This window comes from Arvicanthis niloticus, chromosome 7 (genome assembly GCF_011762505.2).
Source record: "Arvicanthis niloticus isolate mArvNil1 chromosome 7, mArvNil1.pat.X, whole genome shotgun sequence".
In the NCBI taxonomy this organism is placed as follows: domain Eukaryota; kingdom Metazoa; phylum Chordata; class Mammalia; order Rodentia; family Muridae; genus Arvicanthis; species Arvicanthis niloticus.
The window spans coordinates 48201106-48227445 of record NC_047664.1 but is presented as its reverse complement, the minus strand read 5'-3'; the positions used below and the strand labels follow the sequence as shown (position 1 = coordinate 48227445).

Below are 26340 nucleotides of genomic sequence, written 5' to 3'. Positions count from 1 at the left end.
TGTGTGTATGTGTGTGTGTGGTGTGTCTCACATGTATGTATGTACGTGTATTAATGTGTGCAAAGATGAGGATGTTAGAAGGTAACTTTCAAGAATTGTGTCTCTCCTTCCACTGTCTGTTCCAGGGGTCAAATTCAAGCCATCATGCTTGGCACAGATACCTTTACCTGCTGAGCTCTGCATCTGAATTTTTTGAAACGAGATCTCCCATTCAGCTAGGCTAACTGACATCACCTCTCCTGATCCAATTGCCTTTGGTTCTCCAGGGTTGGGGTTAAATGCGTTGCCAAGCTCAGTGTCTTACATAGGTGATGGGGATTCAATTTCAGGTCCCCATGTTTGTCCTCAGCTTTTGGTACAATTTCTCCATTGTTAGCTCCTTGAGTGCTCAGGCCCACCTTTCCTATGATACTAGCTCTCCAGGTCCCACTGCATTCTCTGGGTTTTTACTGGGAAGTGTAAACGTGCCAGCTTCATGTTCAGAATCAAGCTCAACAACCAACCATTCGCCAGGCTGGTCTCTTAGAAACACCTTTAAACTGATAATCCTGATATTTTCTTCTGAGTTTTCTTTGCATCTCAGCAATATTTGTACTTAGGGAAAACCTAGTTGGTCCATCTTCTGAGTGTCCAGGAGCTGGCAGCCAGCCCCATATTGAACAGTTGTTCTCCTCTCCCCAGAAACCTCATTGTCTTCCCAGAATGACATCCACAAGCCTTCCCTTGATTCCCCACCATCCTTCCTTCTTTGTTCCCTCCAATCACGTTCTCTTCCTCAGCTGCCCCAAACATGCTACTAACCACTTTCTCCACACGATTGACTGTTTTTATATTTAGTATTCATAAATTCCTCTCCTCCTAATCATAACCCATGCAAAGATTCCTATAAGAAATAGACAGTGTATACTCATACCCACGAACAGTAATCAGTATGCTTACAGCTCTCTATTCTTTTTCTTATGAGTGTAGTATTTCTTAATTTGTTATAGATGTTGTCCCTCAGTATCAAGACCATCAAGCGTATTCAAATCTGACATGTTTCAGTGTATGGAATGAGTTTGCATATTGCCTCCTAACATCCTTTCATATACCTTAGATCAATGCTATATTATTTATTATCCATGATGAAAAGCAAACTCTGTGTAAGTAGTTGCCATATTGTATAGTTTAAGGAGTGTTGACAAGGAAAAGAAAGTCTGTATACATCCAGTAGAAACATAATTTTCTTCCAATATTTTCAGTCTACAGTTGGTTGAATCCCCAGTTTGTTGACAAAGCAGATACAGAAACTATAGATGTGAAAGGCATGGTGTGGAGGAGGGCAACAATACCAACCAATCAGAGCTCCCAGGGTCTAAACCACCAGCCTGGGAGTACATAGGGAGGGACCCATGGCTCCAGCTGTATATGTAGGGGAGGATGGCCTTGTCCGGCATAGGTGGGAGAGGAAACCCTTGGTCCCATGAAGGCTGAACACCAAGTGGGGGGAATTCAATGGGGGTGGGAGTGGGGGGTAGGTGGGAATACATCCTCATAGAAGCAGGAGAAGGGGGGGTGGGATAGGGGGTTCCTGAGTGGCGGGGGGGGAATGGGGTAAGGGTATAAAATCTGAAATATAAATATAATATCCAATAAAATAAAAAAAATGAAAGGCATGGTATGGTTGATTACTTGCCTCTCTCCACCAGACTATAGGACCCATGAGGGCAGGAATTTAGTTTATGTGCTCTGCTCTGAGCCCAAAGCCTAGCACAATACCTAAGGAGATCACGTGCTAAGTCATTAATAGGAAAGAAAGAAGGACAATCATCTGACATTTTGTTCCAGGGTTACCATAATAAATGGAATGATCTCTTTAGACTTCGGGCCTGCTATACTGTCCAAAAAGTATCCAATGAATTCCACTTGCATTCCAAACCTCAGTTTGGGGTGCAAATCTTATCCCTATCTAGTCCCCGTCCCTTTCCTGCTCAGTGCACTACAGTCACCAAACCTTCATTGAATAAACTGAATTCTTCCCTCCATCTAGCCTACTCAAAGCCTCTTTCCTTCACTCATCATAAGGCTAGACACTTACTAAATCACTCTAGAAAGATCTGTTCTGACCCTGTTCTCCTCTGTAGCCATTTTGTACTGCACAGCTTTATTTCATTATCTTTCTGACATGTATCAACAGCCAAGATGCCCTGTCAGGTAGAACCTTGGTTTGTTTTACCTGCCACTGCCTTCTGATAGCTTGTCCATATCCACTTGGCATGGGATAAGTGTTCAGTGTTGTTTGCTTAATCAATGAGAAATTAAGCTATCAATAATCTCCCGATGTCCCCTGGTCTGATCACAGCTGAGAACTATTCATGGATTTGCTACAGAGTGCACGCCATAAACTGTTCAGCTAAAGAACAGAAAGATTAACACCATTCCTGTCAGAAAATTTGGTAGATCTCTGAGTTCGAGGCCAGCCTGGTCTACAGAATGAGTTCCAGCACAGCCAAGGTTACAGAGACAACCTCTGTTTCAGGGTTGGGGATGGAGAGAAGATTCAGGGGGCGAAGAGGACACATGGTTGGACAGAGGAGTTCTTGCTGTCATTGCAAACAATATTGGGCAAATCCTAATTTATTGGGACAAGCTTCCCCACAGAGGCTTCCCAGCGTCTGAAGCACCAGGTCTCAGCAATAGCCCCAGTTGCCGCTGGCCTTTTATCTTGTAGCTCAAGTGAGGTATAGGATCATTCTTGTGGGAGCTTTCTCTTTCTGTGGATTTCTTTCTGTGCTTTCTTGAGGGGTTGGGGGGGGGAGGGAGTCCCAGAGATAAAGAGACAGTCGGCATGCTGTGCATTATAAATGTCATATACTTAGGGTGACATGCACTTGACTACAGTCCAGAGATTCAGGGCCCTGTAATGGTGTTACCCAGACATCCTAGCTCTATGCCAATACCTAACTATGTGAACACTCTGGTTCTCATTTTAGAGTAAGCTCACTTTCAAAGTTATAAATCCTCATGCTACTCATTTGATGGTCATTGCTATTGTATGTTCTGTTGCTTATTTGAACTCTCATGTAAAGCATGGACCTTATATGAACTAAAGTTTATCTAGACTCTTCTAGATAAACTTTTAATTTTAAATTTTGACATATAAGGTTTTTTTCATATTTTGACATATAAAAAGTATCCAAGACTGAGAAACAAAGTCAGAGAATCATCAGATACTGACTAATATAGAACCAATGCCTAGGATGCAGACAATTAAAAATGTCCCCAAGAAAAGTAACCCTTTCTCATAATTTTTTCTCAGTAAAATTCAGTCCTGTGCACATTTCTTTTGTGCTACACTCTCTCCTTCCAGTGATGAAGATGAGAGTGATGAGAGTGATGGTTGTTACTGTTTTGACTTCAGGGAACTTACAATCAGGCAGGAGAAAACCATTAACAAATAATTGTCAAAAGATAAAACCAAGGGACTCCAGGAGGCCAGTAAAATGCAAGGCAGGTGCAACAGGTGTCAGTGTCTTCAAAACAATAGTAGAGGTACAAAACTGGAGTGAACACAGGGCCTGTAATCTCAGAGGACCTAACAGTGAAGATTCATTTTATTTCTTGCTTTGGACTGTTAAATTTGAGTTCATTCCCCTCCTCCATCTTTGGAAAAAAAATGTGGTGACTACAGTTGCTGGGTGAGGAATAATCAACCAGAAAAAAAAGCAGTAAAGACTTTAGACTCAGGCTCACTCCTAGCCTATTGGTCAAATCTTGTCATGTGATTCAAAGTGAACTACAAGGGAGACTGGAAGGTTTAGGGGATTGAGCATATATTTAATATACACTAATTCTGCCACTCATGTCAACACTGAGTGAATTTGCCCTCTTTTATTCTACTTACTGGATAAAAGAAATACCAGTGAACACGCAGATTCCAAATGAAAAAAAAAAATCACTGTTTGACCACTGCCTTGTGGGGTTTCTCAATACATGTGGCACCAGTCCACATAAGTATTGGAAGCTAACTCTAGTCTTTGCAACTTACCTTGGCAGGCATGACCTACTTCACAGGATCAAGTGACATATTGTAATATGTGTGGATGTGTTTCATAAACCACCAGGTGTTGTGCAAGTTATTCCATTACCATCTTCACCACTAGCGTCTCCATGGCTACCAAAGTGGAGGGGGGCTGGAGACTGTCTTTGTTCATGTCTGCAAGCAGAGGGAAACCCTGCTCATCCTTCTAACTTCCTCGTGTTTCAAAGTGCCACTGTCTCCAAACTTGCTGTGAATGTTTCCCAAGCACATCCAATGTTACTTACTGTTCTTGTGTGACTATTTCTTGCTCTGCCTGAGTCTCTTCTATGTCCTGTTGCCAGGTCCTTTACCCAGAAGATACTTATGTGTCTATCAAGACTTAAAGTAAAATCAGCTCCCCACACAGCTCTTCTCATCCCCAACTCCAAGACAGCTAAAATGTCCCCTAAGTCTTGGAAACTTAGTTTCCAAATGCAGCAGTCTTTAAAGATGGGATCTTTTGGAAGTAATTGGATCTTAAGAGATTGGATCATCTTATCAATGATCACATTGATAGATTAACCCATTGGTGGGTTCATAATTTGATAAGCCTTTGGGAACTGAAGAAATTTAGGAGCTATAAAATACTTAAAGTATGTAAAGACTTGGGGGTTATTTCTTGCTCTCTCTTTCATTTTCTCTGTCCATTTTCTGAGCATCATGAAGTGAGCCGCCAGCTCTTCCTCATTCTCACTACCGTGATATGATGCCTCACAGTTGAACCAACTAGTCGTAGGATGAAACTCTGAAACTGAGAGTCAGAACAAACTTTCTTTCCTTTAAGTTTATTTCCTTGGGTATTTTGTCACAGTCACAAAAAGCTGACTGATAGAAGAACATCGTTTGAGATGTATCTCAAAAATTTAATAAAATCTGCCTGCATATGCTTTTACCATTGACATGTTTGTCTCCCTGTTGTAATGAATCTACAATGTCCCTTAAATTGTCTTGTGTCAAAGGATTGCATTGTTGAAGGCATTGCAGACATTGTAAGGAATGGGAAACAATGGAAAAATAAGTCAGTGAAGCATGCCTTTAAATGATATATTCTGTGCCTTGCCTCTTACCCTCTCCATGCACCTCTTTTTGCTTCCCTGTATTATGAAGTGAGTAGCTTCCTTTGTCCTGTACTCTCATTATAATAGAGCCATCCCAGCTTGGACTGAAATGTATAAAACTCTGATCTAATATAACTGTTCTCTCTCCTATTGCTTTTATCAGGTACTTTGTTATAGCAACAGAGAGTGATGGGCACATTCCCCTTTAGGGTGTGAGTGTCTTAGATCAAGGGCAAGTCTTACACCTTCTTCTCCTCTGCAAACTGAGAATTAGGAACTCTCATCCCAAACCACCTGCTGGTTGCATGGTTTCTCTGTCTGTTTTCTCATCTATCACATGAGGATAACAAAAGAAACTCCAGTTGTATTTTCATATTTATAAGTTAAAAACACATTCAAGCATGTTAATAATATTCAACACATAGTAGCGTTCCTATATTAGTTGAGGTTATTAATGAGTTTGTCGTTAACAGACACAGACATGGAATCCAACCAAGGCTGTGGTAGATGTTTTTAATGAGAATCACAAAGCTAGTTTGTGCTGACTAATTTTAAAACTCTTCCTGTAACTGCTCTACAAGGAACCTAGCAGGTACTCTTCAATTGAGAGAAGTAAGCATCAGAGTCATGGAGCCTTGAAAACAACATGGTATTAAGAGGAAAGTTGCTGAGTGCTAAGAGATCATGCTGTGGTCTTTACCATTGTGATTTTTGAAATTTATTTCTATTACTTTTAATTATGTGTGTGTGGGGTGTGTGTGTGTGTGTGTGTGTGTGTGTGTGTGTGTGTGTGTGTATGTGTGTGTGTCCATGTGTGAGTTTGTGCAAGAGAACATAGGTTTCTGAGGAGACCAGAATGTGGGATCCTCTGGAGTCGAAGTTATGGGGAGTTGTGAGGTATCTTTGGGTCTGGGCTCTAGGAAAGAGTACATTTGCCAATGTGGCAGACATTTGAAATCTGCCATGAACCCAGCTCTCTCAGTTTTAAGACACAAGAAGATGTAGGAGACCTCAGATATCAGCCAATGGATGTTCAGGTCCTGTGGGAGAATCTTTATCAGATTTAGTCTGATTCTGAAAGTTTTCCATAAGCAAGAGCTGGTTTGGAATGCAGAAGAAATCAAGAGGGAATGCAGAAAGACTGTGACACATGGTTCCCTCTTGTATGATGTTCTAGGATCAAAAGAGTATTGGTGCATTTAGTCTGAATCACAGTAAGTTGTCAATATTTTCCTGTTGTTGATCTGAGAGAAAGAGAGAGAGAGAGAGAGAGAGAGAGAGAGAGAGAGAGAGAGAAGAAAGAGAAAGAAAGGAAGAAAAATTGTCCCACCATCAAAAATAATCCACTTTGGAAATTTTAATATTTTTATTTTTGGGAATACAGGTAAAGCTCTGAGAAGTCCTATAGCAAAGAGATTGGTTTATTTTCATTTATCCCATACATTAGTTCACATTTCTTCAATTTTGAATCTCTTATATTCTTTTGTCTAACACTTATCAAGATCTGAAAATTATGTTGTCTGATATATTTGATATGTTTGGGGCTTCATTTCTTGCCAACTCTCTATACAGTGGCAACACACACACACACACACACACACACACACACACACACACACTACGTATATTTCTCCAGTGTGTGTTTCTATACATCTGCACCCAGTTTTCTCTCTGTCAAGAGATTCTCCTTCCACATCCAAACCACAGCCAAAGAGAACTCCCCTTTTCATGGATGTCCTTCCAAGTTCTGAGCAGCAGACAATAGTCTGTAAGGCAGAGAATCCTTGCTAGATCAGTTCTGAGTGCTCCTGCACATGGAACACTGCCTCCAGGACCATACATAGCTCAGACGTACCCCAGATAGAGGACTCTTTCTGGCGGATTTAGAACTTAAAATCACAAAAAATCCTCTGGTATATTCTAGTTTTGTTTTTTTGTTTGTTTTTTTGTTTGTTTGTTTGGTTTTACAGTGTGTTGGGGGTGGTGGCCATGGGGTTAAATAATCAATCGTACATACATATATTCCGTTTTCCCCCAAAATAAATTGTAATTAAAATTTTGATTCATCTCTCTTTCCCAACTGGGTTTCGGGTTTCTTCCAAGTTTAGGAAACAGGAACTCTGTTCTTCTGTTCTGTGCTTCTGCAACCTCAGATGTTAGCCTAATATTCTCATTAGCTGAGAGAGGCAGGAAAGCCCTGATTTACACTTTAAGGGTTTGCATAATTTGCTGTATAGAACAAGACAGCAATTAAACACTCAATTTGAATAGACAGTGCCCATGCCAGAGGTGTTAGGCCATGGAATCCAAAGAAAAGTGGGTGCCAGGAAGGCCAGCAGACAAAACAGTTTAGCCCAAGCAGCAAGGGGGCCCTCCACAGGCAGAGTCTATCCATATCCATCCTGATCTAGTGCCCTCCCCCTTGATGGGATCTCAGCCAGGTTGGGCTCCTCTGAAGTCACCTGGACTAATGAAAACCATGCCTTCTCATTCATCATCTATCAAATGGGTAGCTACATATATAATGACAATAGGCAGTGTGTATGGGGAGTTATGTGAAGTTCGATGCCCTGGTAGCTGTTTGCAGAACATAAAGTGGTACATACATGTCTCTCTACCTTATTCTCATCACCCAAGACTGTTACACTATTCTAGAAAAGCCATCTGTAAAAAGCATGCTTCTCCTTTAGGCCAATGCTAAAAGAGTTCTGTGAGGACACTAGGGAGTCCTAAGGTAGGTAGATGATACAAACTGTAGAGGCACCGCACACTGGAGTAAGACCCTCCTTACTGTGTCTTGTCCATTGACAAGAAAGTATCACACTGCCCCTTGGGGAGAATATGGAGACTGAGACTGAATAAGTACCTCAAGAACATTAATCATATTTTGCCCTGTACAGGCTTTGGGAGCCAAGCCAAGTCTACTCAAGCTTGGACTTTAAAATGGTCATCGCCACAAGTGCTGTGACAGGGCACTCATTGTTATTTAATGGTCCCCAGACAGATACTAGCTGTGTATTCGGCTTGTTTCTCCACTAGGCTCCCACCGTGAATTTACTTGAGAGTTAAAATTACAGCTTGGTGCTCTATGCAGAGGGTACACTAGAGTGATTAATAATTCAGAGCCCTCACATGCTGTATGATATGAATTGTGTTGGTAATTACATGATTATGAATCTGGTTTGAAATATTTTTAATGCTGGAACTATCAGTACATAGAGGCTTCACCCTTCAGTGGGGTTTGTTCTTCAGCAGGCTTGAGCCTCCAGTAACAATTGGATGACCCTGTTTAGTGGCATCATCTGCATTCCCTTTGAATACATTTAATTAAAAATTTCAAGTTGAAAAGAATTACAGCTTTCCTGTAATCCCAAATGGAATGTTATTAAGCCCCTGTGTTCTCATCCTAAGTGACTATCTACAAACAGGGTGTCTGGCATTACTGGTCCAGAGATGATGAGGTCCAGAGATGATGAGGGAGCTGGCCTTCTCTGTCTTGCTCTCCTAGATGTTTCAGATTTATGAACTAGAGAATAAATGCATGTTCAGAGTCAAACAGAAGAGCGTGCCAGAAGGATATGTTTTATGTGTGTCACAAATATTTTTTAATCATAACATTTTGTTGTTATTAATGTAAGAAATTGAAACAAGTTGATGATATACATCTGTGGTGTGCTGCAATAACCTGACATATGTACACAGCATGCAATGACCAAGCCATAGAACGTATTCACTTCCTCTCCTTGAACACTGATCACGCTTTTTGTGTAGAGTCTTCAAGCTCATCTGCTGTAACTCAATATGACAACACTGTGCTTCAGGAGAGCCACATCACTGGAGGCCCTAGCTGAACTTTAAATCTAGGTCTGACTCAAAGACCCAGGCTCTTTCCTAGCCTACTGCAGGCATAAGCTAGTAACTACATATAAGATGTGCTGCTTATTAGCTATGTTTAGAAATTCTCAAAAATCTGGAACTCTGTGACTCTAGTCAATAGATCCAAGAATAAATTAGCAAAAAAAAAAAAAAAAATATGAGAAGGAATGTTTCCTAAGGCATTTTTTAAAATGTGTTTTACTGTAAATAAACTGATTGTGCTCTATTGCCTGAATAAGACTCTTTGAAGGCATCTCAAGGCTGTCTTCAGATCTGTGAGTTACAGTTGAGGACTGTTCTAGGGAAATTGGAAGATGATAGCCACTCTAAATTCATCACATAATTCCTTTCCTTCCCCCATTCTCCCAGCTGCTTGAGATCGTGAGTTCATCCATAGAGGGAACAAGAGTCTACTGACTGGCTCCCAACCTCCTTACTCCTAGGAAGTAGCTCCCATCTAAGTCAGGTCAAAATAACACAGGGAAGTCAGGAGAAGGATGACAGTTACTCAAACCAAAGAGGACCTAAGAAAGCCCACTGAACAGCCCAAGGATCCATGGCTACTGAAAGCTAGTGCCACATCTGAAGAAGATACCTACAGCTCTGGGTTTGAAGAAGCTTCGTGGACTATTGCTATGACATCACAGAGACAAACAAATAGACATCACTCATTAGAGAGACAGGGGATGATCAACATTTGTCCAATGCTCACCTCTCCAAATTACTTTCAGCTGATTAAAGAATCTCACAATGAACCTACCTCAGAGTAGCAAGACTACCAATAAAGTTCAAAATGTGCTACTATGAATAGAGCTGGAACTCAAGTGTGGGGACTAAATGCCTGGACGTTTGTCAGCTGATTAATCATTCCTTTGTAAGCACTGTTTTTACTTTCGCTGTCATAACATCAATCTACAGTCCACTGGCTAAAGGCCAAGCTGGCCTTCACCTTGGCATAGGACCATGTACTGTGGCTCTGTGCTTTTTGTCCATTTATTAGTGCTGTAGACTTCCTATAATTCAATCTAAAAATGGTATTCTGTGAAAAACACTGCATTTGTGATTGAGCCCCAGTAAAGAGACACTCGAATATGTTTGTCCCTAGAGAGAATATGGTAAAGCCCCAAACCCATCATTTGTTAACCTCTTTAAAATCTTAATTCATATCACAATATAAAGTAAGAGAAAAAAATGGAAGGAAAGAGAAAAAGATAAAGAAAAATGTTTATTCTTGCCCCATCCCTCCACTAAGGAAAAAAAAACACTCAGTACAAAAACAAATCGCTATTTTTAATGCTCAAGAGGATCGTGCTAAGGGAGATTGAAACTACAGAAAATGGCTTTTATTAGAGGCTTTATTTCTAAATGGAACTCTGTTGCATTCATCTCAGGTCTTATTCTGCATTTCCTCACTAGTTTGAACGACAAAGTCTTCATGAAAATCTTCCTCATCTGATACCTTGCAGCATCCTCTCCTGAGTGTTTTTAGACAAAAAAATCATTTTGATTGTAGGCGCTCCTAAACCACATCCCTGATTTGAAAGTGTCTGTCCCTCTGCTCAGCTATGCCAGCCCTCAACTATGGGTGACGATTCTCTAAACCCATGATTGATTTGGGACCCAGAAGAACTTGAAGGAAATAAATGATGTTCAGGAAGATGTGGGAGCTGCTAAGGACACAGGTGAAGAGCAACAAGGGATGTGTTTCATAATCACAATGAAGACCAGCAAGGGCAATATGATCTCACACTGCATGGAGAGACGTGACTGGAGCATGCAGCTGGCTTACGGAAGTCAGGAGCTGACGCAGAACTCCCGAGGAAAACATTGTTTGCCTTTCTGAGGAATTAAGGGAAAGGAAATATCACTCTCCAGCCTCACACCCGATAGCAAAGAGGGGCTGGGAAACTGCTGTTTCCTAAGCTGTTTCCGAAAGATACAGTTGAGAGCTGGGGTTACAGGAGGTAACTGAAACGGGAATGGCCCAAAGCTGGCCTGAGGAGACAGGGCTTGGCCACCTGCTTCTCAGTCGGCTTGAAAACGATAACCACTTCCCGGCAGCAGAGGGGAGTGGAAAGAGAATGGGGATTTGGGATAACCCATTTGTTTCATGGGTTATTTCTGAACACCTGCTCTTTACTGAGCGATTTTCTGCCTGTGGACCAAAGGAGCTGAGCACATACTGATTCCATGACTAGTTAGTTAGGACTCTGGGAACAAAGTACTTAACACCTCTAAAAAACAAAACAAAGAAACGGGCGTGGGAGGGGAAAGATGCAGATCTGTAACCATTGCCACGAAGACAGCATGAGATAATATATGGATGGAGAAAGAATAAGATCATATATGAATGGAGACTCACCTCCATCTCTCTGAGCTTGATTACTCTGCTTTTAAGAAAAGACAGTAAGACCTATCTCACAGAGACAGAGCCCCCCCCCCCCAATGTTTACATGAAGGGAAAGGCAAATCCAGCCTACTCAACCCTATATACACCCAGTAACTGGCAGTTTGGGGAGTCCCTCCATTGGCATTGGAGTCTTTAATTTACAAAATTAAGTAAAGTAAAACTTTAAGAGCATTTTACTAAGTAGAAATGGGAACAATAATTTTTAAAAAGGCACCTAGACCTTGAAGCAAGGCTCTATCATGCAGATAAATCCAGAAGGAAGGAAAAATGGGTTGTGCCATTTCTTTTCAGCCATAATTGAACAGGTTCTTGTTAGGCCTTAGGCCACTGGGTTCTGCTTCTGGTCACCAGGTCACAAGGGACACTAAGAAGGAGTTTGCTCCTTTGTGTGCCTTGGAAAACTTCCTCTCCACCCACAGGCAAATCTCACTGATGGCACAAAGGACCAAAGGCACAGGGGAGTGACTTGCTACAAGTCGTTCCTAAAACCTAAGGACAAGGCCTGCGACCACATCCTCACAAAAGTGAATGTCTGATTGGAAGAAAGAAAACCTTTGCCACATTCCCCAGAGCAGTAGAGAGGGAACAATCTAGAGTAAGAAGAGACATGACCACAGTGTCAAGGCTGACGCTCACTGGGCATGGTGAAAACAGGCTATCTCCCAAATCCCCATGTGCTCTGTTCTCACCACTAAAAAGGCCTGGGCATGTTCAGGCTTTGAGATTCCTGTAATAACTGGGATCTGATCACCTATGATTTCTGGCTCTAAAATGATTTGGGATTCTGAGACTCCCTCCAAATACAGAAGCCTAGATAGAGGGAAGGGCAGTTGCACTGTCACCCATTTTTCCTTCCTTCTGGGTTTATCTGCATGATAGAGCCTTGCTTCAAGGTCATGTGCCTTTTAGCTAGAAGGCATCTGAAATACCTCTAAATAGCTATCTCCACCTAACATACTCACTTCCCTGTCTTTCTCAGGGGACCTGAGAAGCCATGCTTTCTATTATAGCATCTATGAATTCAATCCCAGGAGTTGACTTCATTTAGATAGGTGTCAACCATAAAGTCACGTGTGTATCAAGACATCCCAGTAATATTGGACCCATTGGCTGGCTTGAATAGGAAATATTTTCAACATTATCTACAGATCGTCTATAAAGGACTCAGTGACCATGATGCCCCAAGCAAGAGAAAGGCTGAGACAATGCGGAGAAGTACAGGACTGGAAGGTCTCCCAAGGGGAGCAGGGAAGAGACAGAAAAGAGAACACATCTGTAGTCTCTCCTGAGGCTTCATAATTCTCTGTGGTTGGTGAGGAACTATGCCCACAAGGGATGGGTGTTTTCAAATGCCAGCAGTGCAGAACGATGAAGGCAGGGCTTGCCTGGCTCTAACTTCCTCCTCCTGAGGAATGAAGGACTGTGACCTCGATGTTCCTGTGCCCTGGCCCCAACAGCATTTTGTACTGGGCTATCTAGAGATAAGAGTCAGAGAGGAGGGCTATAATGGGGGCTGAGGATGTGACTCCAATCCCTAGAGCACACATTAGAAAAGCCAGGTGTGATAGTGTGCACTTGCAGTCCAAGAACTTGGAAAGTAGAGGCCAGTTTTTGCCCTGGGCCTTGCTTGGCAGCCAACCTGACTGAATAGGTGTGATCTATGCTCAGTGAAAGAGCCTCCTCAAAAAGCAAAGTGGCTAGCAACTGAGCAGGACACCTGGGATTGACCTTTGGCCTCTACATACAAGTACATACATGCACACACATACATGAATACACACAGAGCCAGGAAGAAGTCATCCACTTTTCCTTTGTTCCCTCTCCCTTCCTTTCTTCCCATATTACTTTGTTTTTTGCTGTCTTATTTTGCCTTGTTTTTTTTTTTTTTTTCTGGCCTTCTATGTGCCAATTTCTGATGATATAAGGCTGATCAACTGTTCTTGCCACGGGGACCCTAGCACCACTGGGAAAACTTCTTTTCAGCTCATTATAATACAGGGCAGTAGGAATCCATTCACCAGCAAGGACATCAACAATAAATGGGAGCTAACTTGATCTCCTTGAAAGATATATAACTATAGTATGGGTTTCGTGGGTGCACAGTGATGGGACAGCCAGGACTAATCCAGATGCTGAATGTCAATTATTGAGAAATCGCTCCTCTGCTATGTCAGCGCAGCATATAGCTGGAGGGATGTTACTTGGTGTAAATCCCAAAGAAGGCAGGCGAATACTGCAAAGGTAGCCACGCTCTGAGCACCAGTACCAAGAAAGCAAACCCTACATCTCACCAGCAACTACCCAGAGAGTCCTTCCAAACAGTAGCCTTGGGGATGCCAGTCCAATCCCTGGAACACAAAGCTGCTTTGGCTGGTCTTGTGGGTATTAGAACAGAGGAAGGAGGCAGACATAACCATTCTGTGAGCTTTTACAACTGTTCACACAAGATAGCCATGTTCCTTGGAAACTGTCACCAACATCTCCCAAAGACAATTCCCAATTCCCTTACTTGCAGTATTAAGATTTTAAGGGCCCATTTATAAATGTTAGTGTTTAACGCTCTGCCATTGCAAACATGTTGTCTCTGAGCTCCCTGGGAAATATATCCACATGCTAGGAAAGATGCCTCTGTTTACTAAGGGAGGGGCAGTGGGATATTACTGGGGGGGTACTACTGGTCTCCATGCTGTGACCAAGGGCTCTCCTGAGGGGTTAAGCTTCCCTGCTCAGAGAGCGACACAACCAATATTTGTCTTTTAGTTTTCTAATGCTTTTGTTTCATTAAAATATTCAAATGCTAATTGGCGATGCTTCTCATGTGATGGAAGGAAACCACTGCAGCAGTCGTATTTCTGCTAAGCATTCATTTCTGTGGAGCTTTGCAGCACTTTTTGTACCACTTACCCTTTCTTTGAGACAAAATTGTGGTCCTGACCCCTGCCCATCTGCCCTTTGCAGCATCTCCAGCCAGTCCCTCCCTTGGAACTGCTAGAACCACAGGGTGGCAGTTTCCAATGGCAGGCTTGATCTAACATTCAGAAATGTATCCTTCGTCCATTGATCTCTTCCACCCTGTGTCCTGGCTACTTCATTTACCCGTATGTTTCCACTTGCACACCGATTCTTTCTGATGGTCCTTCTGCATACCTCCACCCTTTTAGAATATGTAGTGGTCTCAGTTACCTCTCTGTTGCTGTGATGCAGCATCATGACCAAGGCATCTTATAAAAGAAGAGTTGATGCGGGCTAGTGGGTCCAGAGGGTCGGACTCCATCGTGACAGGGAGTGTGACAGCAGGAATAGTGGCCGGAGTAGAAGCTGAGAGCTCACACCTTGAAGGAGAAGTACAGAGAGAGCAGAGAGACTACACTGGGAAAGGCAGGTGTCTTTGAAATCTCAAAGCCCACCCACTAATAACGTACTTCCTCCAACAAGCCACACCTCCTACCAGCACGAGTGTCTGGGGCCCAAGTGTTTCAATGACAAAGACCATAGGGAACGTTTGTCACTCAAGCCACCACAGAAGCCCACTTGGCAATGCTGCTTAACACCTGTGTGTTCCTCTAACATGGTGCTACTCAACCTTCCTAATGCTGCGATCCTTTAACACCCTCATGTTGTGGTGACCCCCAAGCATGAAATTATTTTATTGCTACTTCATAAATGTAACTTTTCCACTGTAATGAATAGTAATGTAAATATCTGATTTGTAGGATATCTGATATGTGATTCCCGCCCCCCCCCCCAACGGGGTCTCCTCCCAGGGGTTAAGAACTCCAGCTCTAACACGAAGCCTACTAAAGGAAAGAGTTGCCCGTGGTCCACATCATGTTCCTAGTACTCTTCCCTTTTCCATTTTCTGAGCACACAGGGAACTGTGAGGAGCCCATGAGATGCATTCTGGGCTTAGGTCAAGTTACTTTAGTTGTGAAGTGGATGGCGTGGATCTAGGCCATTTTGACAATGAACTCTGTTTTTCTTTTACATTGTATCATAATCATATATAAGTACTGGTTCATTACCCTCAGTGAACAGATTGCGTAGGGTTCAGAGATATAAAAGAAAAACCTAATTAAAGCTGAGGACACAGGCCAGCTGCCTAATATTTTACAGTATAGTGAGGGACACTGTGACAGTTCAGCACCGTCACAGTGTCATGTACTGTCTTATCCAGGATGGTGGTGTGGCTGTGAAGGTATTTTGTAAATGTGGTTCATGTATGATCATTTTCCTTTAAGTAAAGCAGATTACCTTTCCTTAGGTGAATGAACCTCATTCACTGAAAGCTTCCCAGAAAAGAGAACATTCTTCCTCGAGACCACACTCACACATCCATACATCCTGCTTCTGTTTCTCTTTCAAACCAAATTCAGTAACAACCCATGAGTGAGTGTCTGCCAGGGTAAACCTAGCACTTATTTTCAGACTCCTAGTTCAACAGAAGCCACAACAATTGATCAAAAAGAACTGTTTAATTGTGCCTGGAAGCCATGGCCTTGTAGACACAGACAGCACTGCCTGGAAGTCTGTTGATGATAGAGCTCCTTTTCCTTTTGAAAACATCTAGACACCATACTGAGAACCCAGATGCTATTAAAAGATCTAGAAAATGCCAGAACATACTGCATAGAGGGCGAACATTATAGGCATCCATTCTATCATTAAAATCTAACTTTCAGGTTGTTTGTGTGTATATGTGTTCATGTAAATATACACAGGCATACGTACAAACATACATTTATATGTAAGGTCATAAAAATCATGTAAAGCATTTTCCATATGTTAGCACCTGTTATTTAGATTGTTGTTTTACTAACCTAATTGGTGAGGTACTCGTGCTGTATTAGCTTTGACAGTAGGAAACCACAACACCAAGAGATTTAGGAATTTATTCATGGTCATCTATTTATTAGGTGTTAGAATTCAAAGCCAAGGCAATGTGTTAGCATAATCATATGCATGAAGCCCCATTCACCCCAACATCATTCTTTTTTACATATTGCTGAATGTCTTCTAAACCATGTATGTATGCAGTGTCCATCCAGGAAAAATCAAAATTCATAGTGGGCAATTTACTAGAGAGATTTCAAATGGAAAGCTAGCAATAATAATACTAGCCTGGACGAGCAGCTTGAGGAAGATGAGCCAGCCCTAAGACTGCCAGTATCACTACTAGGCTACAGGCCCAAAGGCAGACAATGCCACTGTCAGGCTACCTAACAGAAGCTGAGTATACGTCATGGACCTGGGTGCTGAGACCTGCTGCAGAAGTGACTAGTACTTCAGACAGACTAAGAAACACACACACACACACACACACACACACACATATATATATATATATATATATAGAGAGAGAGAGAGAGAGAGAGAGACTTTCAAATTTTCATGTCCACGGAACTTTAGAACACGATCCTAGAAACAGAATCTTTTCAGACGTAATTAAAGGATCTCCACATAAAATGTTGTTGGATTTCAGGTGTGCCCTCAACCCAATGACTTATGTCCTTCTTACAAAAGGAGATGATACAATCGCATACAGGGAAAGAGTATATGGAGAGGGAGGCAGACACTGGGATGAGAAAGTGACAAGACAGGAACACCAAAGATGCTGGAGCCACCAACAGCCCGAAAGCACAAGGGTTCTTCATTAGCATTCAGAATAGCACGGCCCTGCTTATACCTTGCCTCTAGATGTCCAGCCCCAAGACCTGAGAGAATGTATCTCTGTAGTTGTAAACCCACGCTCTGCATAACTCAGACATGAAGTCCCAGGAACATACCTCACTTTGGTCTCCAATAAACCAATCTTCACCTGAAGTCAGTTAGTAAATAGAATGCAGGATCTATCCCCTTGTCCCTGATGCAGAGCTAGAAGACAGGACACTAAATGCATATAGGAATGCAACCTGAACACTGTGGAGGATTTGTCCATGCCAAAAAATTCTGCAGATAAATTATAACCATGGGAGGGGAAAGAAAGGAAACCTTGAGTCTCCCTCCCATCCCCCACTCCTAATGCTCCATGGGTCTAAGAGATGCAATGTCTCCAGAGGCTGCCTTAGTTCAGCAAAGCAGGCAGGTCACACCTCCCCTGGGTGAATTGGAGACTCCATCAGTAGCCTGGTTGGTCAAGTGGTAGAAGCTTCCAAAGTGAGATCAATGAATAGATACTAAAATATTGGGTCTGGTAGCTGTGGGGAAAAAAAAATGCAATGGTCCCTTTAAGAGCAGAATGGCAGCTGCTGTCTATCAAGCAACCACTACTACTATCTTTCTGTCCTTAATAGCAGTGGCCCCCAATCGGAAGAACCCATTGGATAAGATAGCGTGCATAAATAATCAATTTAAAAAACATTTGAAGAAAGGCAAAGGCTCTCCTGGTTGAAGCTTCAGATAAAAGGGGGATATTTTGAATTTGACAAGCAATCTGCCTTTAATCCTATCAGGAAATAAACTTGAATCATAATCTGATGTTTGGAATTGCATAGCTTGGAAGGCAGAGTTATTTCCTCTGCCAGCTTGTTTTTCCTCTCTGGGCAGAGAGGGTGTGGTGATGAGTGTCTGCTGGTCTGCTGCTGGCGGGCAACTGTTTGCTTTCTCTCGGCTCTGCTTTGCCTCTTTAAAAAAAAAAAAAAAATCCATACATTATCTTCTTCTGATATCTTATTTAGTAATGTGTTTCCTAATTAAGAGCAACTGGTTGAAGAATATTCCTTAATGACTCTCCATACCTTCTTACTAGATCAGTTTTGTAGGAGAAATGAGTTGGTAGGGACAAGAACTGGGGTTTGTGGATTTCAACCTTCTATATGTATTGCTGGGTTCTCCATCCTTTCAAACCTTGGGTAGTAAAATGTCAAGCGCCTAATAAACACCCCTTGGGGTTTATTCACAGGGACCCTCAAAGTCCCAGTGAAACCCTGTGATTACCTTCACAGAGTAGCTAACCAGGGCCAGGTGTATCATTCCTCTGACTCAAAGGGGATATGCAAAAAGAATTCTTCAAAACACCAGTGTCCGTCTTTTGAGTGCTGGTCCTTGTGTCTAGCTCTGCAACAAGAGCTTGCTATGATTCTTTCAAGCCATCTTCTGTGAGCAACATTTATCCACAGTTGTGAATGAGGAAACCTATTCAAGGAGTCTAAAGTTCTTGGGGGGGAGGGGAGACAGCAAATGGTAGATGTGAAGGGTTTGACCCAGATGAATCTGAGTCTAAGGCATAAAATACATCTCTATGCCACATGCAAGGAACTAGACATAGGTGGGGAAAGACTTTGGACTCTATTTTTTACCAGCATTTAAGCCATTTGTGTCCTGTTCCCACAGGTAGAGCACCAGTTAAGAGTTAATACTGCAGTGACAGAGCCAGACAAATACAACCAAACCGTTCCCCTGCCCTTCAGGAGGCTCTGCTATGTTTTTACCTTAGCTGCATAGAAATAGTCACAGCTTTCATTATTAGCTCCGGATGACTTCCCAGCTCTGGGTCTGAATTTCCTCACCTGTAAAAGTGGGCCAAGAGGTGACCAAGGTTAATGATAAAATTAGCATGTGAAGGTACACACTCCAGGGAGAGACTTAGAGCGGGCACTCTGTAGCTATTCCTAAGTTATGACTCAACAAATATTTGAGTATGCCTATTACTGTGTTAAATAAAAAGAAAAGTAAAACATGTCCTGCCATAGAGAAGGGCATGAACAAGTCCACGAGAAATTCCCAGTGCCAATGTAAATGCTGGAATTATAGAGATTAATCATAAGTGTCACAGAGGCAAACGAGACCCTTGCAGTAGAGATTCTCAGATACAGGTGGGATTTGAGTTAGACCTTCGGAGATATTAGAAGTTCAGCCTGACATGAGTTGTGTGTAGTTTTCAGATCAGAGCTGGGCTCAACCACAAACTCCTGTTGGTCCACAGCAAGATAAAGAGATGTCTTCATCACAAGTCAACTGTGCCACTAAATGCCTTGTCTACTTCACCTGACTTTTTTTTGTTTTTAAAAGCAAATCTTTGTCAATGAAAGAAACAGTGAAGTGAGTGTTGATCTGCTTCTGCTCCTACACTGCCATGGGGACATGAGGAGTCATTTGCAATCAGCCTCCTTAGACTGGCACTGTTTAGAATAAGGGTCTGCATACATTCTCAGCAGGGTAAGATAACCAGTAGCTTTGGGTTTGTGCATCATAGGAATTTGGTCCAACTGCTCGTCTTTGTTATCATACACAAAAGGGGGGTTTGGAAGAAAGGATGGTCAGATATGGCACATAGAACATCGTTTCTCAACATCTTGTTTTGATGGCTGGATAGAAGAGAGGGATATAGATAAGAAAAAAAGCCTAAGCAGAGATGTGAGTAAGGTGTCCACCTGAATCCCTGCTAAGTCCTGGATATAAAAAGTAGGTAGGAGCTAGGGAGCTGGCTCAGTGGGTAACTTCTTCACCATACAAATGGAAAGACACAAGCTTGAATCCCTAGAACCCACATAAAAGAGCTCAGTGTAGGGCCAGTGAGATAAGTCAATGGGTAAATCACTTCCAACCAAGCCTAATCACCCAGAATATAGATAATAAAAGGAGAGAATTTACCCCAACAAGTTGTCTTCTGACCTTGACACAAGTACAATGGCTCACAAGACACACACAGGCACACACACACTAATTAATTAATTAATTAATTAAAATTCCACTGCTCTTATGTTGAAACAGGGGTGTGGGCAAGCTCATAAACCAGCTGGCATGGCATATGCAACAACCAATAACAGAGAGATCATGCTTCAAACAAAACACAAACTGGAAGGTGAGGGCCTATATCTGAGTTTGTCCTCTGTCACATCAGCCACAGAACAATTCACCTGCACTCACCCACAGACAGACAGCCACACATACACACGTACACACACCATATACATACATAGCCCAAAAGTAGATGTTTAAAAAGTGTAGGTGATTCACACTCATGTGCTATTCAAAAAGGATAGGATTTGAATGTTGGTGGCAGATAGGGACAACGACATGCTGACATGAGGACATCCTCTTTATTGTAGCTCAAGGCCAACACTGACAAGTGCCGATTATTTGTTCAACTGTAGATGAACTGCAGCAGATGAGCGTGTATGCGCAGCTGAAGATAATCAAAGTCCTCCAGGACAACTATCAGATGAAAGAGAGAGAGAGAGAGAGAGAGAGAGAGAGAGAGAGAGAGAGAGAGAGAGAGATAGCATGCTGTCCACATTTGCTAGGCTCTCTGTCAATATGAGATTGCAGAAATCTTGAGAATTACCCAAGCCTCCCTGCCCAGTCAGCACACACACATGCATTTGGGTCCGGCATTCTGTACCGAAGAAGCAATCAGTCATTTATCGGATGGATAGATTGATCACTTCTAAGCCCCCGGGACTGTGCCTAATTTGTCTGCTACTGACAAATGACTCCTTGCTGTTAATCTGGCTTCACTATCTGACCCATCCATCCACGCATCCGTTCATTCAGCAAATCCCCCTTGTCAAGATCCCAGGAAGTCAGAATGGAATCATGCAGAGCAAGCCTAGCCTACACTCTCACTAAATCTGCAAAGTGGCACCTTTTGAGCTCTTTGAGTATGAGCGGTGACTTTCTCCAAGGTCTTAACAGACCTAGGCAGCCAACATGTTGAAATGTTTCATATTCAAGCATATCCAAGGCACAGTCTTCTCTTGGGCCTTGATGACCCTACCATTTCCACAGCTACCTGGGCTACCAGGTGATGTTCTACAGTACCACTGTAGGAGACAAAATTATACTATAGACCTCTGTGCATGCTGCTGCAGAGATTGCAGGTGCTACACACATACAGATTGTCACCTTTCTTTTCATGCACTGGGAACTTGGTGGCAGACATAACTTTGCTATAAAATTTTGCTATAAAATTGTTCTTTCAAGTCACTGAACGTGTATTATTATGATGAGCTAATTCCATTAGTGTGTGTGTGTGTGTGTGTGTGTGTGTGTGTGTGTGTGTGTACTTGCAACACAGGGAAAACAAGTCATTGAGGTCTAGCTCATACTTATAATAAGAAAACAAAATGTTTACCTAGAGTCATATGAGACTGTAGTGGATTGAACAACTTCCAAGCCAGATTCTCAAGAGATTCTGAGACACCAGAAAGAGCAAGGATCACAGCTCCAAGAGTTGAAACCTACTTCCCAAATCTTCTTCCTGATTTTATATTGTAACAGTTGCAAGGCTTTGCTGTTTCCAGAGTGTGATGCCTGGCTGTTCAGGAGACTGGCTCTTAATCTGAGTTAGTTCTGCCACCTACAGCACACAGCCCAGCAAAGCCACTGCAACAGCACAGCAGACAGGATAGCTCATTTGCATACATGAATAAATGGGTGGGGCTACCTCTCCAGCACAAGACCTCTGCAATGTTAAGAAATGACTGTGAGGATTTTTGATTAGCATGCAAAGATGCAATCTCCTTTGGGATGGGTTACAATGATAGAAAGATATTTTGCAAAAAAAAGATACTTTCCAATATCTAGAAAGGAGAGGGGAAAAAAAAAAACAAAAAAACCCTGAGTTCAAAGTTCTTATGGTAAGTGTACCTCTCTCAATCCATACCCTGCTTACTGTTGGTCACCTTTTCTGGGTCCAAGCAGGTCATCTTTGTCATTCAGCCTGTCATGTAATGAAAAATAGTTTTGTCAAAAGTAGGTGATTTCCTGAGACACTTGAATTGTGAACCCAGGGTAGATTTTTTTAATCTGTTTAAATCATTCCTAAGGGGACCATATGTTCTTGGAGGGCAGAAGAGCATTCTCTTATTTTGCGTCCCCAGCACAAAAGCCTAGACCCTGACAACTAAGTCCGAACATCAGTGAATGAATGTTGATGTCAAGAAATGAAGTGTGGTGCTCACTCACTGTGTGTGCTGTGCTTCCAAACAATTGTGTCCTAGTGCTCGCCACACTGAATGCTGGCGTGTGACACAGCTTACCTCAAATTCTCAGCACACAAGGTGGGTATTTGTTTTCCAGATGAAATTGAAACCCAGTGCTATCCAGCCACATGTCCAAAGAGACATACCCAATGACAGTCACACTTCATACTGAGACTTCCCAGCTTGTTCCAGTCACCTGTGTCTTTTATAGTCATCAGGATTGCATGTAGAATAAACAGAAATGAACTGAAGAAAATAATTGAAAGCTTTTGCTTGCGCTCTCTCTCCCTGCCTCTCTCCCCCTCTCTTCTCTCTCTCTCTCTCTCTCTCTCTCTCTCTCTCTCTCTCTCTCTCTCTCTCCCTCCCTTACAGGTGTGTGTGTGTGTGTGTTTTTAAAAAAAATGTTCACCAGTTTCAGATTTTCTGAAAGTTTTTCTTGCCATAATCATGACTGCAAACGTCTCTGAGTCCACCTGAACATGATCCGGCTCTGCTCTGTGGGGTCACTGGCTCTCAGATCTGCCAGTAAAGACCACAGTGGCATCATTCACAGCATGCGCTCTCTATATCCTTTGAGTCCTAGGAAAGAATCCTTATAAGAAAATGCACACATACTGCCCTCACTACATTGAAACATGGAGTTATTTGTAAGAGAATTCTGTCCCATTTGTTACTTTTTCTTTACTGGCATTTTAGATTTCAAAGAGGACATAAAATAAGCATGAAGGTACAACAGATTGAAGATCTAGCAAGCGATTGTTGCAGGTTGTATTACTTTGAGGATCTAAATGTTGGATTCCCAAGGGTCAAGAAGGGAGGCTGTCTCACTTCTGTGCTGGACGTTGTATATGTGTTGTTCAGCCTTCAAAACCTTTTTTCTTCCAACGAAACTAAAAACAGTTCACAGAAGACTCTTACATAGGGCTGATGCATTTAGCAAATCTGTTAGTAACAGGTAAAATCTTTCTAGGTAACATTCTTCATCATGATGCCACTTAGATCTGGGGAGGGAACGTGGGAAGGAGGAGGAAGTAGGAAAGAACTGAAAACGTGACAGAGTAAGTCCAGTTGGCAAGTCCAGTTCTGTGAAGCAGAGGACCTGAAACTCTGGTGGGAAGTTATAGAATTATAAGCAGGTATGAAGTTTTAATATGTGGATTAAAGGGCACACATGCACAGTCCGTGAGAAGGGGGGCTCATCACAGAGTCTGTATTTTCAGAAGTCGAACCACACGGTTCTGTTGCACACACTCTTTGAGCCTGGAAAGCTTACAGTCTTCCTAAGAATTACTCCTTAAATGCATCTGTTCATTGGGACACAGAGGTAAAAGGCGAAGCCTTCCAAGACACTATGACCACGTGGAAAAGAGACTTGGAAACAGAGGGCCATGAAGGCTGCATAAGGCTGTGAAGCAGAAAGTTCTAGCTGCAACAGGAAAGTCAGAGGAACAGCACACTGCAGTTTACACAGGGAGATGTATGGGGCAAAAGTAACATCCTTCTCTGCGTCTTCAAGGATGGGGCAGGCATTAGCCACAGGAGAAGATAACAAGCAGGGAACAGAAAGTATCTAAGGGAGATGCTGAAGGTGAGGGCTGATGCAAAGGGAACGGGGTGGTAAGGAAGTCGAGCAGAAGCCAAAACTTGGGGACTCCTCTCTTAAAGTAACCATGCAGCACACAGGGGCAGGTACATGCCAACATTGACATCACTGTAGCCTTTAAGTGTAATGGATGGTTTGTTCCAAGTTGAGGACTTTGTCCTAGTAGGTAGAATATTCTCAATGCAGCGGTGTTCTGACATGCATGCACCCAAAGGAATCCAGAAAAGTGTAAGGTCACCCTAAATGCTTTCGTCTTTTTGTTTAATTTTCTCTTTGTCATTAGACATCTTGGACCAAAGTAAAGCTGAAAAGGCTCAAAGGAGATGATAAGGTGAGGAAAGTGTAGTCTACAGATATGTAAAACGTACATGAACTGTGTGGGTAAAAAAAATAAAATAAAAATGAGCACAAGAATAAAATGCATATAGGGCACACCTCCTGCCTTTATGTGAATCAGCATTAAGAAGCGTCACCTCCTTCTGCAAAGTTTAAAAGCTGCATTTCCCCACCAGATAACCTGTGTAAACCGGTACTGAAACTCACAGCATAAAGTTATACAAAGAAGAACAGCAGCCTGAGGCTGGAGCAGAAATCAGAATAGTAAGCTCCATAACCAGGGAAAGGCCTCCGAATTCATTATAGAGCTGTGTGTATTCGATAAGTCTGTGCAGGAAAGTGCGTGTGTGTGTGTGTGTGTGTGTGTGTGTGTGTGTGTGTGTGTGTGTAAATCACATTCGGCTGTAATGCCATGTTATAAATGATACTACCTTAAGTAGGTATAATCAAGTATGGGTAATATTTCTTTCCCTTCAAACTTACATAGCAAAAATCAAAACCAGGAAAAGAAAGAGGGGAAAAAAACCCAAACCCTTAAGCTGTCTAATGGATTCCAGCTGTTAGAATTATTATTGTAATTAATATGATCAAGTAGCAGAACACCGGTGACTTTGAATTCCTTGCAGTTGTGTGTAATACTGGAGCCAATGCAGGAACTGATGTCGAGACACAAAACCTACAACCTCAGTCCCCGAGACTGCCTGAAGACCTGTCTGTTTCAGAAGTGGCAGCGGATGGTGGCACCGCCAGGTATGCCCTTGTTCCTCACTATCTTTATAAATATGCTCTCAGGGGTTCTGGGAATGAAGGGACATCAAAAGAAAGATGATGATTCATTTGTAGAAAGGGTTGGTGGCTAGGAGTATTTCAACCATGTTTTGGGACACAGGGGTGTAAAACTTTCTAAAGATAGATTTATTATATGTATATGGGTGTGCCTGTGTGATACTAGATTGGCTATATCTCAATACACAACAAAGAGACAATAAGTAAATTAATAAACATCACCACACATTGCCATGAGTCCTATTTTCTCAGAAAACAGTTGTCCCATATTCAAGTCCAAAATATTTTTTCACTGTTTCTGAGTAGACCTTTGTTGAAGACATCTAGTTTCCCCCATTTTCTAGTTATACCATACAGAGACATCCTCAGAATATTCATTAATAAATAGCATTTATCAAAGACCAAAGTTCAAACCATTTAGAGTGTCTCTACACAGCTCAGAAGCTCCAATCTCACCAAGACTGTGACAACCAAGATCGTCAAGACAGGCTGCCATGTGCCATGATACAGTAGGGCGAGTGTTGCACACAGTTTTGCCAGCAATTGGCCAGTGCTACTACTTCTTTGACAAACCTTGCACCTTCTAGGGTACCTATGAGTTCTTGGGGTTTTTTTTTGTTTGTTTGTTTGTTTGTTTTTTTGTTTTTTGTTTTTTGTTTCAAAGAAAAGAAGTCACCAGTTCCCAACTTTTCTACTGGTAAAAGTATTCTAAATTCAATTATGAAAATGGCACCTGTAGCTTGCTTCTGAAGCACTATTAGTGAATTGCAGACATATAATTAGGCAGAGCAATTAAATAAAAATCGTGTCATAGCTACAAGCAGAAGAAAAGAGTTTCACACATTTTGTGCTAGGAATAAATCAACCGTTTTCTTTTATTGTTATTTTTAGGTTACCTAAAATGGGAACATTTTCAATAGTTCTCTTCTTCTGTGTAAAAAGAACGCCATTGGAGGGAGAGTATGCTGGGGGTTGCCTCAGATTCTTTCCCTAGAGCCCATTCCTCTTCCCTTTTCCCTATTACAGCAGAACCCACAAGACAACCGACAACCAAAAGGAGAAAACGAAAAAATTCCACAAGCAGCACTTCCAACAGCAGTGCAGGCAACACGACCAACAGCGCCGGCAGCAAGAAGAAGACCCCGGCGGCGAGCCTGAGCCTGTCCACCCAGGTACCTGTAAGTCTCACTTTGCTTTTAGGCCTGAAGCCTTGCCTTTCCTTTTCATCCAACTCGGGGGGGGGGGGGGAGCTGGGATTTCTCTCTGAACTTAAAAGAAAAAGATAGGTT

At 42.3% G+C, this 26340-nt stretch overlaps 1 protein-coding gene across 11 annotated transcripts in view; it reads left to right on the top strand.

The window, feature by feature from the left end:
- Ldb2 (LIM domain binding 2) overlaps positions 1 to 26340 on the top strand; it is a 359253-nt gene that overhangs the window by 294614 nt on the left and 38299 nt on the right. For 5 of the 11 annotated variants that reach the window (XM_076938461.1, XM_034509433.2, XM_076938457.1 and 2 more), the window contains exons 6-7: positions 24892 to 25015; positions 26078 to 26229. In XM_076938461.1, coding sequence (XP_076794576.1) covers positions 24892 to 25015; positions 26078 to 26229 — 276 coding nt within the window. The remainder of the gene's footprint in view (positions 1 to 24891; positions 25016 to 26077; positions 26230 to 26340) is intronic. The other 6 variants (XM_034509435.2, XM_076938459.1, XM_076938460.1 and 3 more) reach the window with 3 other exon arrangements.